This window comes from Rhinopithecus roxellana, chromosome 8 (genome assembly GCF_007565055.1).
Source record: "Rhinopithecus roxellana isolate Shanxi Qingling chromosome 8, ASM756505v1, whole genome shotgun sequence".
NCBI lineage: Eukaryota > Metazoa > Chordata > Mammalia > Primates > Cercopithecidae > Rhinopithecus > Rhinopithecus roxellana.
Window position 1 is genome coordinate 13,449,601 of NC_044556.1, and position 18,579 is coordinate 13,468,179.

Here is an 18,579-nt window from a genome sequence, read left to right on the forward strand (position 1 = left end):
GTAATCCTAGCTCCTGGTATGGCCTTCAGGCCCAGCTTGATCCAGGCGCCCCCTCATTCCCTCATGCCCACCCCTCCTTGCTCTGGGCCTCCTGCTTTTGGCCTCTGCAGGTGCTGGTCCTTCTATGGGGAACACTGTCTCCCCGACCAGGTGCTGCCCATCCCCTGGGCATCCAGTGTCCACTGGAAAAGTCAAAGGAGTAAGGCTGAGTTTTCCCAGGGATGGTGACAGACACTCAGGAAGAAGGAACAACTCTGGGAACCAATTTTTCATTTTTCTTTCTTTTTTTTTTTTTTTGAGACAGAGTCTTACTCTGTGGTCCAGGCTGGAGTGCAGTGGCACGATCTCTGCTCACTGCAACCTCTGCCTCCAGGGCTCAAATGGTTCCCCTGCCTCGGCCTCCTGAGTAGCTGGGATTACAGGCGCCCACCACCAAGCCCGGCTAATTTTTCTATTTTCAGTAGAGACAGGGTTTTACTATGATGGCCAGGTTGGTCTTGAACTCCTGACCTCAGGTGATCCAACCACCTCAGCCTCCCAAAGTGTTGGGATTCCAGGCATGAACCACCATTCCCAGCCCAATTTTTCTTTTGAAACCTAAGATGATCAATTTAAATCCTCCAGTGTGAGAAGAGTATATGAAAATTCTCTAGAGGAAAAAATTCAGTTGACATCTCACAGCCCTAAAACTGAAATTGGGTTTTTGCCTTTTCTTACAGCTTCCCAGTCATCATCGCTGCAAATGTTTTCTGTGCAGCTTTCATCATCATTTACTTTTTTTTTTTTTTTTTGAGACGGAGTCTCACTCTGTCGCCCAGGCTGGAGTGCAGTGGCGAGATCTCGGCTCACTGCAAGCTCTGCCTCCCGGATTCACGCCATTCTCCTGCCTCAGCCTCCCGAGTAGCTGGGACTACAGGCGCCCGCCACCTCGCCCGGCTAGTTTTTTGTATTTTTAGTAGAGACGGGGTTTCACCGTGCTAGCCAGGATGGTCTCGATCTCCTGACCTCGTGATCTGCCCGTCTCGGCCTCCCAAAGTGCTGGGATTACAGGCTTGAGCCACCACGCCCGGCAGCAGCACAATCTCAACTCAGTACAACCTCTGCCTCCTGGGTTCAAGTGATTCTCTCACTTCAGCCTCCCACGTAGCTGGGATTACAGGCATGAGCCACCAGGCCTGGCTAATTTCTGTATTTTTAGTAGAGATGGGGTTTCACCATGTTGGCCAGGCTGGTCTCAAACTCCTGACTTCAAGTGATCCACCCGCCTCAGCCTCCCTAAGTGCTGGGATTATGGACGTGAGCCGCTGTGCCTGGCTTAATGTTTCTTGTATCTTTTTTTTTTTTTTTTTTGAGATGGAGTCTTGCTCTGTCGCCCAGGCTGGAGTGCAGTCGCTGGATTTCAGCTCACTGCAAGCTCCTTCTCCCAGGTTCACGCCATTCTCCTGCCTCAGCCTCCTGAGTAGCTGGGACTACAGGCGCCCGCCACCTCACCCCGCTAGTTTTTTTGTATTTTTTAGTAGAGACAGGGTTTCACCGTGTTAGCCAGGATGGTCTCGATCTCCTGACCTCGTGATCCGCCCGTCTTGGCCTCCCAAAGTGCTGAGATTACAGGCTTGAGCCACTGCGCCCAGCCTGCTTCTTGTATCTTAGAGTCGTTTAGTAACAGAGGTTTCCTGCGGGGAGAGGGCTGGCAGCCAGACGCCTGGAGCAGCGATGGCCGGGGTCCTGACCTTACCTGGAGCTGCTGGGGCAGCTGCTGGGCGATCCTCCGCAGCAGGCTGTGCGTGGGCTTCTTGGAACAGAGCAGAGCGAGGCGCACGTTCCTGTCCCCGCGCAGGAGGAGGCCTTTCGCCAGGATGCCTACCCGCATGACGCCTTTCAGGACCCGAGCCTGACGGGCAACGCTGCTGTGGGGACAAAGCCACAGACGTGAGCCGTCAGTGGAGAGACGCGGGGTACCCCAGCTGCCTCGCTCCTGAACCACGCGGACCCTGCCATTTGCAGAGCCCCTCTGTGCCTCGGCATCCTCATCCATGAAATGGGACCAGGCGACTCTGTGGGAGGCGCTTGCGGGATGAAATGAGACACCGTGAGATCGATCGCGGAGGTGCTGTCACTGGACATGCCTCGGAGTAGCCGGGACGAGTGGCCAAACCCACGTTTTCCTTCCTTGTGAGCAAACGCTACGCCCCAGGCCCGCCCCGTGAGGTCTGATGGCTCCAGCGTTCACGGACTCTGTCACTCTGTTGTTTCGGCTCCACATGGTTCAAGAGAGGACAGAAAGCAAGGCTGCATTCTGCCTTTGCTTCACGGGGGTTAAGAAAATTCACAAACAGCCGGGCGCGGTGGCTCACGCCTGTAATCCCAGCACTTTGGGAGGCCGAGACGGGCAGATCACGAGGTCAGGAGATCGAGACCATCCTGGCTAACACGGTGAAACCCCGTCTCTACTAAAAAAAAAAAAAAAAATACAAAAAAACTAGCCGGGCGAGGTGGCGGGCGCCTGTAGTCCCAGCTACTCCGGAGGCTGAGGCAGGAGAATGGCGTGAACCCGGGAGGTGGAGATTGCAGTGAGCCCTGATCGCGCCACTGCACTCCAGCCTGAGCGACTGAGCCAGACTCCATCTCAAAAAAAAAAAAAAAAAGAAAAAAGAAAGAAAATTCACAAACCTAGACCAGGCATGGTGGCTCACACCTGTAATCCCAGCACTTTGGGAGGCTGAGGTGGGCAGATCACTTGAGGTCAGGAGTTTGAGACCAGCCTGGCCAACATGGCGAAAACCCATCTCTACTAAAAATATAAAAATTAGCCGGGCATGGTGGCGGGCACCTGCAGTCTCAGTTACATGGGAGGCTGAGGCAGGAGAATCGCTTGAACCCGGGAGATGGAGATGGAAGTGAGCCAAGATTGTCTCACTGAACTCTAGCCTGGGAGACAGAGCAAGACTCCATCTCAAAATAATTAATAATAATAATAATAATTAGCTCGGTGTGGTAGTATATTCCTGTAGTTCCAGTACTTGGAAGGCTGAGGCAGGAGAATGGCGTGAACCCAGGAGGCAGAGGTTGCTGTGAGCCGAGATCGCGCCGCCATACTCCAGCCTGGGAAACAGAGCGAGACTTGGTCTCCGAAAAAAAAAAAGCAGAGGGCAGGTTCCTGGGTGCTCGTTGTATTGGGACACTTTCCAACCCACAGCTGCAAGGCTCACATTTCCTATATGGAGTCAGTACTCTATGCTCCAGCAAAAGGAAGCCCTCAGGCCGAGTGGATCAGCCAGACACAAAAGGCCACACGGTGTGCGACTCCACTTCTGTGAACTGTCCAGCACAGGCCAGTCCACAGAGACAGGACGGGCACTTGTGGGTGCATGAAACAAAATGAGGAGTTTGCTTAATCGGGACAGTTTCTGTCTGGGAAGATGAGACAGCTCTGGACAGGGACAGGGATGCTGTTTGCACAACTGTGTGAACGTGCTGCGTGCCCCTGGACTGTATGTGCACTTAGATTAACATGCTCAGTGTTGTGCGATGTGGATTTTACCACAATAGAAAAGCATTCAAAGATTAGAGTGAACCTGTAATCCCAGCACTTTGGGAGGCTGAGGTGGGAGGATCGCTTGAACCCAGGAGTTCAAGACCAGCCTGGCCAACATAGCGAGACCCCTCATTGCTACAAAAAGTTAACAATTAGCTGGGTGTGGTGGTGGGCACCTGTAGTCCCAACACTCGGGAGGCTGAGGCGGGAGGATAGCTTGGGCCCGGGGGGGTCTGAGGGTCAGTGAGCTCCGATCACGCCGCTGCACTCCAGCCTGGGTAACAGAGTGAGATCTGTTTCTTAAAAAACAAAAAGCAGGCCGGGCGCGGTGGCTCACGCCTGTAATCCCAGCACTTTGGGAGGCCGAGACGGGCGGATCATGAGGTCAGGAGATCGAGACCATCCTGGCTAACACGGTGAAACCCTGTCTCTACTAAAAAATACAAAAACTAGCCGGGCGAGGTGGCGGCGCCTGTAGTCCCAGCGACTCAGGAGGCTGAGGCAGGAGAATGGTGTGAACCCGGGAGGCGGAGCTTGCAGTGAGCCCAGATCGCGCCGCTGCACTCCAGCCTGGGCGACAGAGCGAGACTCCATCTCAAAAAAAAAACAAAAACAAAAACAAAAAACAAAAAGCAACAACAACAAAAATCAGCAGCTGCCAGAGCAGGAAGGACCTTCGAAAACACGTAAGTCCCGCTCGGATGAGTTCACTCCACGGCAGTTGCTTAGACGACGTAGGGACCTTCTCGCTTCCTAAGAGTCACAGGGGCTTGGAGCTGAGTCACACGGCTGCTCAGTGACACGAACCACTCTGATTACTCAACTACTCCCCGAGGCGGAGAGGTCCGTTCAGAAACACGCTCAGCTTCCTTCTGCCGATGAGGAAACTGAGGTTTACAGAGACTGTCAGTCCCTCGTGAACGACGTTTCTAGATGCACATTCAACAGCAAAAGGGAACGCTGAGGCATCGGCCGGGCGCGGTGGCTCAAGCCTGTAATCCCAGCACTTTGGGAGGCTGAGATGGGCGGATCATGAGGTCAGGAGATCGAGACCATCCTGGCTAACACGGTGAAACCCCCCTCTACTAAAAATACAAAAAAACTAGCTGGGCAACGTGGCGGGCGCCTATAGTCCCCGTTACTCGGGAGGCTGAGGCAGGAGAATGGCGGGAACCCGGGAGGCGGAGCTTGCAGTGAGCCGAGATTGCGCCACTGCACTCCAGCCTGGGTAACAGAGTGAGACTCCGTCTCAAAAAAAAAAAAAAAAAAAAAAAAAAAAGAACCGCATGGACCACCCTCCGCAAACCAGCCTCGTTCGGTGCCAAGAAGCTCTGAGACCTGGGGAACTTCCCACTCCCAGGGCTGGAAAGCTGCCGCGGGCCACCGAGGGCTGCGGGGCCATCAGAGCTGGGGGTTCCTGCAGGGTCTCGTCCCAAGGAGCTGAACTCTGTCCTGGCTGAGAGCTGGGCCCTGGGGAAGGGGATCTCCAATGACCTGCGCTTGCCGCCCTCTTCCTCTCTGCCGCCCTGGTCCTCCTCGGCCAGCGTGTCAGACACCAGCTTGAGGGCCCGCTCCGCGTGGGACACCACCCTCTGCACGGCCAGGAGCTCCTGCTCCGTGGGGTAGATGGTGGCGTGCTTGCACATGACGTGCCGGTCGTCGCTGGATGCCGGCCGCCGCCCGGGCTGTGGGGAGAGGCCGCCCGTGTCAAGGCTGGGCTGTGGGGTCCCTTGGGGAGTGCTGGGCAGGCGGGCAGGTGGGGGTAGGTGGCCGTGGCCAGCTGGGTTACCAGGCAGCAGCACGGCCAGGTGAGAATCCAGCACACACAGCCCCAGGCTGGGGAACAGGGAGGTGCCTGGGGCTGCCCCTGATGGCTGCAGGAAGCTTGGGTCTGAGTGAAGGAATGGGGGGAGCCTCCGCCACCTTTGGCCATATTTTTAAATTTCCAGACCAGAGGCTTTTGAGTCAGCCTGGAAACCCCTTTCTCACAGCAAGGTGCAAATCTGAGGTTCTCATTTAGGCTGGGCGCGGTGGCTCATGCCTATAATCCCAGCACTTAGGGAGGCCGAGGCAGGCGGATCACCTGAGGCCAGGAGTTCCAGACCAGCCTGGGCAACATGGTGAAACCCCATCTCTACTAAAAATACAAGAGAGCCCGGCACAGTGGCAGGCGCCCATAGTCCCAGTTACTTGGGAGGCTGAAGCATGAGAATTGCTTAAACCCAGGAGGCAGAGGTTGTAGTGAGCCAAGATTGCACCACTACACTCCAACCTGGGTGACAGAGAAAAAAAAAGGTTTCCATTGAACCTGGGGGCTCGGGCCACGGGGACAGGTTCACCTGAGAAGAGACAGTAGTAGCCACAGAGGCATGAGGCTCCCCAAGGGAGGCGACCACCCGGGGCTCCAGGAAGCAGAAGGGTTCTCTGTGGTCCAATGGTAGGGGCTGGGGCTCCCATCTGTGGAGTGAGGGGGTGTGGGCCGTGGAGCCCCGTCCCCTGAGTACTATATGGGAGTTGGGGGAGGTCAGGTCCTCCTAAGGTGTCCGCTGCCCCGGGGGTGTGAGGTTGCCCGCATTTGCACACAGAGGAAGCTGTACCTACCTGGAGTTGGGCGCTGGTGGGTGGCTCCGGCCTGCCCATGAGCAGAGAGTGGGCCCAGTCGGATGGTGCGTGGGGCGGCATGTCCTGGCAAGGCTCCTCCTCCAGCCGCCTGCAGGACCGAGACAGGACAGAGCGTGGTCAGGCCAGCAGCCCTGAGCTGGGGGCACATCAGAGACGCTGGGGCCTCATGCTCCCAGCAAGGAAGGCAGGGCTCCGCTGCACTGCATGGGCGCCTGCTGTATGCACAGAAGACTGAGGCTGGGAAGGCCAGTGTGGGGGGGAACCAAACACCCCTTAGGCAAAAGAGACCCAGCCTTGGCAGCCGCAGCCTTCAGGAAGTCCTGGTCCCCTTCCCAGTGCAGACCTGCTGCTGCTGGACACACCACAGTCAGATGTTACCTCAGAAAATGCTCTGGGATGGACACAGGGGACTCCAGAGGTCAGGGACACTGGGACACCGGGGGTCAAGGGGACACAGGAGACACTGGGGATGAGGGGACACTAGGAGATCAGGGGGACACAGGGGACTCCAGGGGTCAAGGGGACTCAGGGGATACCAAAGGTCAGGAGACACAGAGACACCAGGGGACACAGGGACACCGGGGTCAGGGGACACCAGGGTTCAGGGAACGCAGGGGCATCAGGGGTCAGGGGGTCACAGGGCACACCAGGGGTCAGGGGGACACCAGAGGTCAGGAAAACAAAGGGGACTCCAGGGGTCGGGGTCACAAGGCACACCAGAGGTTGGGGATACAGGGGACACAAAGGTCAGGGGACACAGAAGATGCCAGGGGTCAAGGGGACCCAGCGGACACTGGGGGTAAGGGGTCACAGAGGACACCAGGGGTCAGGATACACAGGGACACCAGGGGTCGGGGGACCCAGGGGACACCGGGGGTCAGGGAGACACAGGGGACACCAGGGGTAAGGGGTCCCAGAGGACACCAGGGGTTGGGCAACCCAGGGGACACCGGGGGTAAGGAGTCACAGGGGACACCAGAGATCAGGGTACACAGGGACACCAGGGGTCGGGGGACCCAGGGCCACCAGGGGTAAGGGGACACAGAGGACACCAGGGGCAAGGGGTCACAGAGGACATGAGGGGTCAGGGTACACAGGGACACTAGGAGTCAGGGGACACAGGGGTCAGGGGGACATAGGTCACCAGGCGCCTCTGCAGCCGTGCGGTCCAGTGAGTTGGCAGGCAGTGTCCCTGCGTGTGCAGAGGCGCCTGGCACCCACGTGTCAGGTCTGCACACAACTGTGCCTTTGCCCATCTGCTCTGGAACCCTCTCTTGCTCCCACACCAGGACGTGCCCACTGCCCGGGCACCTGATTCCCCCCACTGCCTGAGAGCTCACACGGGGGAGCCCTGTAATCTGCAGCGGCGGGCGTCTGGTTCCACGCTGGACCTGCCTTCCCTCGCCAGGCCCCCCTGCCAAGACCCGCAGCCGGACACCTCCTCTCCACGTGCCAGCGCCGCAGTTGCTCCAGCCGCTCCTCCGCCAGGCGCCGCTGCTTCCTCCTCCGCTCCTCCAGGAGCTTCCGAGCCCGGCTGCTGGGCTCCGTGGCAATGGGAAGGTCCGGGTTCACTTTCTTCTGGAAAGGAGAGGCAAGGCTCTGAGAGTAGGGACCTTGCCTTAAACAGGGATGCCGGGAGGGTCTTGGGGTGCAGGGAGAGGCCCAGAGACTAGAACTGTTGGGCTGAAATCTCCCAAAGCCTTTTTTTTTTTTTTTTTTTTTTGAGACGGAGTCTCGCTGTTGTCTCCCAGGCTGGTGTGCAGTGGTGTGGTCTCAGTTCACTGCAACCTCTGCCTCCCGGGTTCACGCCATTCTGCGTCAGCCTCCTGAGTAGCTGGGATAACAGGTGCGTACCACCACATCTGGCTAATGCTTGTATTTTTAGTAAAGATTTCACTATGTTGGCCAGGCTGATCTCTAACTCCTGACGTCAAATGATCCACCCATCTTGGCCTCCCAAAGTGCTAGGATGACAGGTGTGAGCCACCGTGCCTGACCCAAGATACACTGTTGAGACGTGGACCAAGGCTTTGAAAACACAGAAAATCACCCCACCCTCTTAAGTTCATCGGATCACACAGGCAGAAGAGGCCCGACCAGAGGCCTCCCAGTGCCCGCCCGGGCCCAGCACACCCCGGACGGGTGTCAGGGGCTCTCCCTGCTGGACGCACCCGGTACTGCAGCCGGTGCCGCCGTCCCCTCACGTGCAGGTCCTTGGCGTTAAGGTCGTTGAAACTGCACTCGCACAGCTTACAGTGGAAGCGAAGCACTCGCCCTTCCTCGCTGCACACCTGAGACACAAAACAGCCGCACGCACACCAGGCACGAGGCCGGGGGGATGTGAGATGCTACCAATGCCAGGTCGTTGCGGAGCCTTCCTCCTTGCTGGTCATTTTGTGTATGTAGTTTTAGAGACAGGGTCTTGCTGTGTTACCCAGGCTGGACGGCAGTGGCTAGATCTCGGCTCACTGCAGCCTCAAACTCCTGGGCTCAAGCGATCCTCCCACCTCAGCCTCCCGAGTAGCTGGGACCACAGGCATGCACCACCATGGGAGGCGGGAGGATTGCTTGAGCCCAAGAGTTCAAGACCAGCCTAGTCAACATAGCGAGACCCCGTCTCTACAAAAAAAAAAAATTTAATTTAATTTAAAAATTAGCTGGGAGTGGTGGCTCATGCCTGTAGTCCCAGCTACTCAGGAGACTGAGGTGGGAGGATTGATTGAGCTCAGAAGTTTGAGGTTGCAGTGAGCCATGACGGCACCACTGGACTCCAGCCTCAGTGACAGAGCAAGACCCTGTCTCTTAAAAATCCCAGGCCTACAGTCAAGGCAGACGAAACCCAGCCCTGCCTCTTTGGCACACGCAAGGCCAACCAGGGTCTGAACTGCCGCTGGCCTGGGAACTGGCAGACCTGGCCCGGGAGCTTGGCTCCACTGCTCACTAGCCTGGCTTTGGCAAGTCCCGAGATCCCCCAGGCCCAGGAAAGGAGCTGGACGGAAGGGCCTCCAACCTCCCGGAGAACTTTCTACTGCCCGGAGCCCTTCCATCTTCCAGACAGATGGCTCCATGGGGCCCCCTGTTGGGAATGCCTCGGCCTGTCTCTGGCCCTCATGGGGCCATATTCATTTCCTGTTGGTATCCGAAATCTGGCACCCAAAGTGTCAAGCGGGTCTTGCACGGCGTTTGGTCTATGGAGGTCTGGCCTGTGCAGCTCGGGAACGGGGATAGGTCTGTAAATCTCACCGGGAGAAGCCGGGTGAGGTCTCGAAGCCTGACCCACAGCAAAGTGCTTCCCTGACCGGAGCTCCAGGGCTTGACAGCCTCGACTTACCTCCTCCACATATTCTGGGCCCACCGGCTGCGTATCAGAGCAGCCCAGGGGAGCTTCCTCCGAGCCTCCTTGGGTGGGTGCTCCAGGACCCTCTGATTTGGGTTGGACTGGTCTCCCTCTCTGGGGTCTGCAGCCTGCTATCTGGGGCTCAGGAGGCCCTGAGGGGAAAACCATGTCACTTACACCCTGTTCCAGGATAAAGCACTGTGGCTGCAAACCAGCCAGGTGGCATGGGGGAGAGAACCACCCAGACCCCAGGCTCTGCCTCCTGTGATGTCGGGGGGAATGGCCCCGGGCAGCCACCTCGCTCTCCCTGCCTGCACGTGACCCAGCCGAGAAACTGAGGCCAGTTTCAATCCGTCAGTGGAGATGTCCTGGATTTAGGTCCTCGCTTGAGGAACCCATTGACAGCACGAAATCCACAGTTAATAGACGATGAAGTATCAGGCGGACCAAGGCTCGCACTTAACCTACCCCCGTCAGGCAAAATTATGGAGCCTCGGGTGACACAAGTATCTTTGTTATCAGAATGACTTGATGGTTTGATCTTCAAAATCATGTTGCTATTCAAGGATCAAGGCTGCTGAGGTTAAAAACAGAATGCGGCTCCCTCAGCCCCTGGCCACGCACAGCACAGTGGTCCAGGGCAGAGACTCTTAGACAGACTCGGGTTCCAATTCCACCTCCACCGTTTACGGCTTTTCCATCTACACATTGGGACTGGTGACAACATTGACTTAAATGGGTTGTGGGCTGGGCACAGCGGCTCATGCCTGTAAATCCAGGGCTGTGGGAGGCCGAGGCGGGAGGATCACTTAAGCCTAGGAGTTTCCGACCAGCCTGAGTAACATAGCAGAACCCCATCGCTACAAAAAAAAAAAAAAAAAAAATACAAAAAGTAGTGGGATGTGGATGGTGCACACCTGTAGTCCTAGCTACTCAGGAGGCTGAGCTGGGAGGATCGCTTGAGCCCAGGAGGTGGAGGCTGCAGTGAGCTATGATCGCACCTCTGCACTGCAGCCTGGGTGACACAGTGAGACTGTCTCAAAAACAAAACAAACCATGAAAAAAGAGTTGTCATGGAGGTAAAGTGAAGCAGTGCACACAAAGCAGTGAGCAGATGCCTGGCATTTAATCCTGATTAATGCGGGTCACCTCTGACAGCTGCGGCTCTGCACTCAGGGAAGGTAGGGTCACAGGCAGAGGGGCGCAAGGATTCCACCTTCATTTCCTGGTACCCACATAACTCTGGTTCTGAGCCCAATTTGTTCACTGTCACCAGCAGGGTGCGCAGGGGGGCACAGTCGAGGTGGCAGCCCAGGGAACACTCTAGGTGCAGGGTGAGGGCTTCCAGTGAACCCCAGCACCCAGCACCAGCTCAAAGTCAACTGGAAGAGGCCGGGCATGGTGGCTTATGCCTGTGATCCCAGCACTTTGGGAGGCCGAGGATAGTGGATCACTTGAGGTCAGGAGCTTGAGACCAGCCTGGCCGACATGGTGAGATCCTGTCTCTACGAAAAATACAAAAATTCGCCGGGTGTGGTGGCGGGTGCCTGTAGTCCCAGCTACTCAGGAGGCTGAGGCAGGAGAATCGTTTGAACCTGGGAGGCGGAGGTTGCAGCGAGCCAAGATTGCACCACTGCACTCCAACCTGGATGACAGAGCGAGGCTCCATCTCAAACCAAAACAAAACAGCTCTACAGGAAGAAATGGCATTACGATTTTATTGGTTCTGCCAGCACTCTCTGGAAATGGTCGCAAAGGGTCTCCAAGGTTCAGGGCGGTGTGGGTCAGGGGGAGGCCATCTCGCTCTGCTGGAATAACGGAGAGACGGCACCAACCCCACACCACCCCCCGGGAGGACATGACGAAAACCAACTGGATGGTCGATTTTCTCACGAAATTTTCACTGGGCAGGGTGGCCAGGGCTCCCATGGGTACACGAACACGCACGCAGACACACATACCCTCGCATGAGGCCTTCGAGGCCACGGGTCTCTTGGCCAGTGCTGGCCTGCTCGGGGCACACACGCTGGGGCCAATGGGGGATGCGGGCTTGGCCTCCACCCCGGGGGTGCTCTCTGTGGCCAGTGCAGGCTCGAGGGTGGGAATGGGTTTCCCCAGTTTGGTGTGCAGCTTGAAGGCCTGCAACAGACAGAGCCGGGCTCCTGTGTGAGGGCCGCTCCCAGCCTGATGGCCTTTATCAAGAGGCAGGAAGGGCCTCCGCGGGCGGGCAGCGGGAGTGTGGGCGGGCTGGTCCTGGGGACCCCGCTTCTTCTCTCCTCCTGCTCTCTGGGTATCACCCACGCCAGAAGGCCCTTCCCAGGTGGCCTCCTGCCTTGCACACGTGCTTGTGAGTCCTCTAGCGCGGTGACACTCCTCTGACGTGTGAGCACGTGGCTCACCGGCTCACATGGATGCTCTTCCTCCTCTTCCACCACGTGGGCTGCCAGGTGGGGCCTCTCAACCTCCCGAGCCCCATCCTAGTGCCCCCGACTGCCCGGGACTCCGCGTGTGTGGACGGATGGTGGGCGTGCATGCATCCCTGGACGAACACCCACGTTCTGCACGCGCGTGTGCACGTGGTCACGTCCGTATTCTGGCCGTGCCCTATTCTCAGCACCTCCGGGTGCACGGCGCTTCTGGCAAAGGTGTCGTGTGCACAGGGCCGCTGTGTGTGTGCTGGGGACCATCTCAGACACATTTGCCAGCTCCGAGTCTCTGACACGCACTGCACAAGACCTGCCCTGTAACCCCCAACCCCACAATGGGTAGCAGGGCCTGCCTGACCCCCAGACCAAGCCCCAGCCTGTGGGGGTGATGCCTGCAGCTCTGCTCCACCGGCCCCTAGCTCTCCGGTCCCCAGGCCAGTGAGTCTCCTTCCGTCATTTCTCTGCCCCCCTCCTTCCCTCCTCCATGCCTCCCTGCACATTCCTCTTTCCCCCGTGGGTTCACACAGGCCCTCAGCAAGCTGTCCTGAACAGAGCCAGGGAATGAGGCCCTGGACGAGCCTTTAGGAAGCTGAGGGAAAGAAGCCAGGTCCTCAGCCAGGCCTCCAAGGGTGGCTCAGACTGACAGCCCAGGCTACAGCACAAGCCAGCTGTTCCCCTCCCTGCCCTCAGGTGGGGACTCCATCCCCTCCCGGCCGAACATGACATAACCCAGGCCTTTCTTCTTTTTTTGAGACCGAGCCTTGCTCTGTCGCACAGGCGGGAGTGCAGTGGCGAGATCTCAGCTCACTGCAACCCCCACCTACCGGGTTCAAGCAATTCTCCTGCCTCAGCCTCCTGAGTAGCTGGGGTTACAGGCGTGCACCCCCACGCCCAGCTAATTTTTGTATATTTTAATAGAGACGAGGTTTCACCATGTTGGCCAGGCTGGTCTCAGACTCCCGACCTCACGTGATCCATTCGCCTCGGCCTCCCAAAGTGCTGGGATTACAGGCATGAGCTACCGTGCCCGGCCTAACCCAGGCCTTTTTAAGGCCACAGGAGAACAGTGATTATTACAGCAGGGAGTGTGAAGAGCAAGACCCCAAAGGGAACACAGCGTTGGATCTCATCACAAGGCAAGCCCTGTCCGTTGCCACGCCTGAATGCCAAGCTTTCTTGGAAGTCTGGGCGTGAGTGTCTCAGCCACTTCATGTTTTTGTGTAATGAGCAGGAACCCCTTTTATAAGTCTAAAGGAAGGCCGGGCGCGGTGGCTCAAGCCTGGAATCCCAGCACTTTGGGAGGCCGAGACGGGCGGATCACGAGGTCAGGAGATAAGACCATCCTGGCGAACACGGTGAAACCCCGTCTCTACTAAAAAAATACAAAAAACTAGCCGGGCGAGGTGGCGGGTGCCTGTAGTCCCAGCTACTCAGGAGGCTGAGGCAGGAGAATGGCATAAACCCGGGAGGCGGAGCTTGCAGTGAGCCGAGATCGCGCCACTGCACTCCAGCCTGGGCGACAGAGCGAGACTCTGTCTCAAAAAATAAATAAATAAATAAGTCAAAAGGAGTCCAGGTGCAGTGGCTGACACCTGTAATCCCAGCACTTTGGGGGGCTAAGGCAGACAGACGGATCACTTGAGCTCAAGAGTTCCAGACCAGCCTGGCCAACAAGGTGAAACCCTGTCTCTACTAAAAATACAAAAATGAGCCGGGTGCGGTGGTGGGTGCCTGTAATCCCAGCTACTTGAGAGGCTGAGGCAGGAGAATTGCTTGAACCCAGAAAGCAGAGTTTGCAGGTCACTGAGCCGAGGTCACGCCACAGCACTCCAGCCTGGGGGACAGAGTGAGACTTTGTCTCATTTAAAAAACATAATAAAATGAAAAATAAGATAAAATGACTGGAAAGGAGTTTGGATCTTTGAAGATGAGGAAGCAAGGGCCTGGGCAGCCGGCCCTTGGGCACGTGCCACTTGGGGAAGCTTCTCCGGGCTCCCTCTGATCTCCGCAGGCACCTCTGTGGGTCCTAAGTGCTGACCTGGGGGATTCCTCCCCAGGGGTGGCAGAGCCTGGGATGGGTGGGACCATACCTTCTGGTGCTTGGCTCCCCGGATGTGGGCCGTGTAGGCATCTGCCCCAGTGCAGGACACGGCGCACAGGCCGCAATGTAGCTGCGCCTGCACCCCACGCGGGCTCCCGTTGGGCTGCACGCCTGTCTTCTGGGCCGCCTCCTTCTTTCTGTGCTTCTGCCCTCCCAGATGTTCCCGGTAGGTCTGCAGCAAGGGGTGAGAGGGAGCCTGAGTGCGGGTTTGCACACTGGCCACGCCCCCTCCCCTGCAGGCCCCCGCTTAGCGCATAGGAACTCGGTGGTAACAGAGGCCCACTGTCCCCAACCCTCCATCCCCTGGTGCCACGGAGGTTCAAGTGTCCCTTTATTTTTCTTATTTTTATTTTTTATTTTTTGAGACGGAGTCTCGCTCTGTTGCCCAGGCTGGAGTGCAGTGGTGCAATCTCAGCTCACTGCAACCTCCGCCTCCTGGGTTCAAGTGATTCTCCGTCCTCAGCCTCTCAAGTAGGTGGGACTATAGGCGCACGCCACCACACCCAGCTAATTTTTGTATTTTTAGTAGAGACAGAGTTTCACTATGTTGGCCAAGCTAGTCTTGCACTCCTGACCTCAAGTATCCACCTGCTTTGGCCCCCCAAAGTGCTGGGATGACAGGAGCACACCACCGCGCCCAGCCTATCTTCTTACTGTAGACTTCTCGAATTTTTTTTTTTTTTTTTTTTTTTTTGAGACAGGGTTACGCCCTGTCACCCAGGCTGGAGTGCAGTGGCGCTATCTCAGTTCACCGCAACCTCCACCTCCTGGGTTCAAGCGATTCTCTTGCCTCAGCCTCCCAAGTAGCTGGGACTACAGGTGCCCGCCACCACGCCTGGCTAATTCAAGCGTCCGTTTATGAAGCCCACGTAACAAACCCACAGGCTCAGACTGCTAGACATAAGGCTTCTCCCTTCTTCTAGAATTCAAGGAGTTTCTTAGGAAAGCATGCTCCATGCATCACACGTTCCTTTCGGGGGCTACTGTATACAGAAAATTCTGACTTTTCAGAATTCAACCTTGGAAACCAAGCAAGGGCACCTGCTGCCCGAAGGACAGTCATGTACACTTCCGTCTTAGGAAACTGCTAACAGACACAGGGGCTCCACTTGGGGGAAGCTACCGTGAGTCACAGGCCTACACATCCGCTACTCCTGGGCCCAAAATATCTGATTGCGTCTGGGGAAGCGACAGCCAAGCCCTCAGGCAGAATCCTGGGTGTGCTGCTTAAAATCCTGAAACAAAGCCGACCACAGACAAGACGTGGCAGGTGGGCCACGAAACCAACACGCCCTGACAATGCCAAGAATGAATGTTCTGCAGACTGAAAAATGCCCCTGAAAATACTGGGGCACACTGGACAATGCCCGCTCCCCTACGGGCCACCAGCTTAGCGCTCAGGAGCTCAGTGACCTCGTCTGGTTTTAGGCAAGAAAAATAGGATGTGGGAGAGGCACACATTTTACCATATTACCATATATATGCTCTCTAGAATTTAGGAATCTTTTTCTTTTTTTAGATGGAGTCTCACTGTCGCCCAGGCTGGAGTGCAGTGGGGCCATCTCAGCTCACTGCAACCTCCACCTCCCGGGTTCCCGCCATTCTCCTGCCTCAGCCTCCCAAGTAGCTGGGACTACAGGCGCCCGCCACCTCGCCCGGCTAGTTTTTGTATTTTTAGTAGAGACGGGGTTTCACCGTGTTGGCCAGGCTGGTGTCGAACTCCTGACCTCAGGCAATCCTCCTGCCTCAGCCTCGCAAAGTGCTGGGATTACAGGCGTGAGCCACCCACACCTGGTCTGGAATTTAGCAATCTTGAACTTCATAAATATATTACCTAAGCAACAGAACACACATCCCTGTGCACACACACTAACTCAGAAAGAGAGACTGCCTATGGAATGGAGAAGGGTACATACCTAGATGCTACCACTAAATCACTTCAGGGTGGAGGGATTATGGGGGATTAGAGGTAGGCTTTTTTGGTTTTTGTTTGTTTTTGTTTTTTTGTAAGACAAAGGGTCTTGCCCTGTCGCCCAGGCTGGGGTGCAGTAGTGTGATCATAGCTCACTGCAGCCTCAGACTCCTGGGCTCAAATGATCCTCCCACCTCAGCCTTCAAAGTGGCCAGGACTACAGGTACGTACCACCATGCCCAGCTAATTTTTAAATTTTTTTAGAGACAGGGTTTCACCCATGTTGCCCAGGATGGTCTCGAACTCCTGGGCTCAAGCAACCTACTGGCCTCAGCCTCTCGGGATGCTGGGATCACAGGCATGAGCCACTGCGCCTGGCCAATAGGCTGTCTGTGTGCACTTTGGGCGTATACTGGAATAATTAGGCACATGGACTTCAGCACATCTTGGTTTGATTTCTGCCTGGGTCACTAAAACTGACTCTGAGCTCCTCAAAGTACTGACCCTTTCTGAACCTCTGGGATTTTATCTGCCACACAGAGATGGTAGCCACAAGGCAGATATGAGGATTAAATAACCCACATGGGTCTGGTGCAGGGACTCAGCTTGTCATCCTGGCACTATGGGAGGCCGAGGCAGGAGGATTCCTTGAGTTTAGGAGTTCGAGACCAGCCTGGGCAACATAGTGAGACCCCATCTCTACTGAAAATAAAAAAAATTAGCTGGGCATGGTGGTTCATACCTGTCTCAGCTACTTGGAATGCTGAGAGGAGGACCTGAACCGAGGAGGTGGAGGCTGTAGTGAGCTGTGATTGCACCACTGCACTCTAGCCTCAGCAACAGAGTGAGACCCCTTGTCTCCAAAAAAAACAAAACAAAACAAAACAAAAACCCTCAAACTTGTATCCGAGCACTCTGCAAAGAAGGCCAGGGTCTCTCCTAGCATGAGATGCAGTGGAGAGCTGCCTGGGCAAAGAGCCTGAGACAGGGAAAGGGTGATCTGTGGCGGGAGGGGTCCTGAGCACGGCTGGGCCCCCCATCCCCAGCTGGGTCAGGGGTCCTGAGAGGGTGTCCTGAGCCTTCTCACACCTCTCCAGAGACTCCGTGTCTCTCCGCGGTCCAGAGCTTGCTTTCAGAGTATTACACACGAAAGACCAGGGTGTGTGTTTTGCAAAGATAGAGCTCTAGGGTCTGATTGTCTCTCCAGGAAACGAGCCCACATCTCTGCAGGGTGACTTGCGAGCTTTAAAACCTCAAGCGCGTGTGTTTGGTAAAGAGTCTTTCACGTGTGTCCCAAACAAGCACTGCCACACACAAGCACACGTGCACCCACACACAGGCGCAAGCACACACACACGCAGGCACACATACGCACACATGCACGCACACTCACCTTTGCACACACATATGCACACACATACACATGCATAAACACACACACACTTGCACACACGCACACATACGCAGCCTTGCACTCACACACGCACACACACAAGCGCTTGCACACACAGGCACATGCATACACCATGCACGTTTAACATCGGACCTTTTTTCAGCAGGCAGCGACCCTGACCTCCCTGGCGTCCACATTGGGGTTCAGAGGTTAGGAACAAAGAGGTCCCCAGGGCCTGCCCATGGCGGGAGGGTGACTGACCTGCGGGCCCGCGCAGCTGATCTTGCAGACGTCGCAGTAGTGAAGCTGGAGCTGCCTGGGCCCGGCTTTGGGTCTCGGCAGTTTGCTGGGATGCCGCGGCTTCCAGTCGGCCCTGGGGCTGCTTCCTGAGCCTGCGGGTGTGGGCGGCGGGGACAGCTGCTGCGGGGGTCCCCGGGGAGGCGGGGGCTGCGCTGGAGGATAGAAAGGGCTGGCGTTGGAGTACACCGACACGTCATAGCTCGGGCAGCTTGGTGCTAAGGAGCAGAGAAAACAGTGAGTCGGGGGGAGATGCTGATTCCACTCGAGTTGAAGCGGGGGCCGAGGGACCGACCGCCTGGGCAAGGAACGCTGGTCTTACCCGTGTAGGCGGTGCAGGTGGGATCGTAGGAGGGTGGGGGGTAGGAGGTCACGATGGACGCCGAGGACTCGGGCTGGACGCCTGTTGCCGTGGGGTAGGTGTATCCCGAGGACAGGGTGCTCGCTGGCTGTCCGGCCTCCACTCTGGTCGCCTGTTGTGGGGGCTGAGCGCGGCTGTGACCGCCATGGGGGCTGGGCTGCCTGCAGGCCTCTTGGGTCCCTAGGGGACAGGCACAGGCCCTCTGCAGAGCCAGCCCCCACCCCACTGTCCCTCACCTGCAGATGGGCCCCGGGCTCAACTGGCTGGAAACGCTGGATGCTTCAGCCGGGACCAGAGGTCAGAGCCTAGGGCCGGGTCCCGGCAGCGACTGGCAGGTGACCTTGTGCCCACCTCTCCTTTCCAGAGCCCAGCTTCTCCCTCCTGCCGTGGGGGAGAAGGGCTCCTCCGCGTCTCCGGCTCCTTCACCCACAGAGCTCACCTCCTGCCACCCGGGGAAAGCTTCCTTAGAAAAAATGTCAGCTGCATTTTAGGTTCTCACTTTCCTTCATTCATAGGCCCACACCTGGCAGAGATCCCAGGGCCCATCTGAGCAGCCAGCCCTGAGGCTCACCTGCAAATCTAGGATGTTTATTAT

The 18,579-nt window shown here is 56.9% G+C and overlaps 1 protein-coding gene across 1 annotated transcript in view; it reads right to left on the reverse strand.

Moving 5' to 3' along the window:
* Window positions 1-18,579, reverse strand: part of ZFR2 (zinc finger RNA binding protein 2) — a 60,960-nt gene that overhangs the window by 10,425 nt on the left and 31,956 nt on the right. The window contains exons 5-14 of the mRNA XM_030936842.1: window positions 17,946-18,164; window positions 17,588-17,841; window positions 14,011-14,193; window positions 11,456-11,633; window positions 9,489-9,646; window positions 8,329-8,448; window positions 7,596-7,735; window positions 6,137-6,245; window positions 5,030-5,220; window positions 1,736-1,907 (exon numbers count right to left, since the gene is read on the reverse strand). Of these exons, the coding sequence (XP_030792702.1) occupies window positions 1,736-1,907; window positions 5,030-5,220; window positions 6,137-6,245; window positions 7,596-7,735; window positions 8,329-8,448; window positions 9,489-9,646; window positions 11,456-11,633; window positions 14,011-14,193; window positions 17,588-17,841; window positions 17,946-18,164 (1,724 nt within the window). The remainder of the gene's footprint in view (window positions 1-1,735; window positions 1,908-5,029; window positions 5,221-6,136; window positions 6,246-7,595; window positions 7,736-8,328; window positions 8,449-9,488; window positions 9,647-11,455; window positions 11,634-14,010; window positions 14,194-17,587; window positions 17,842-17,945; window positions 18,165-18,579) is intronic.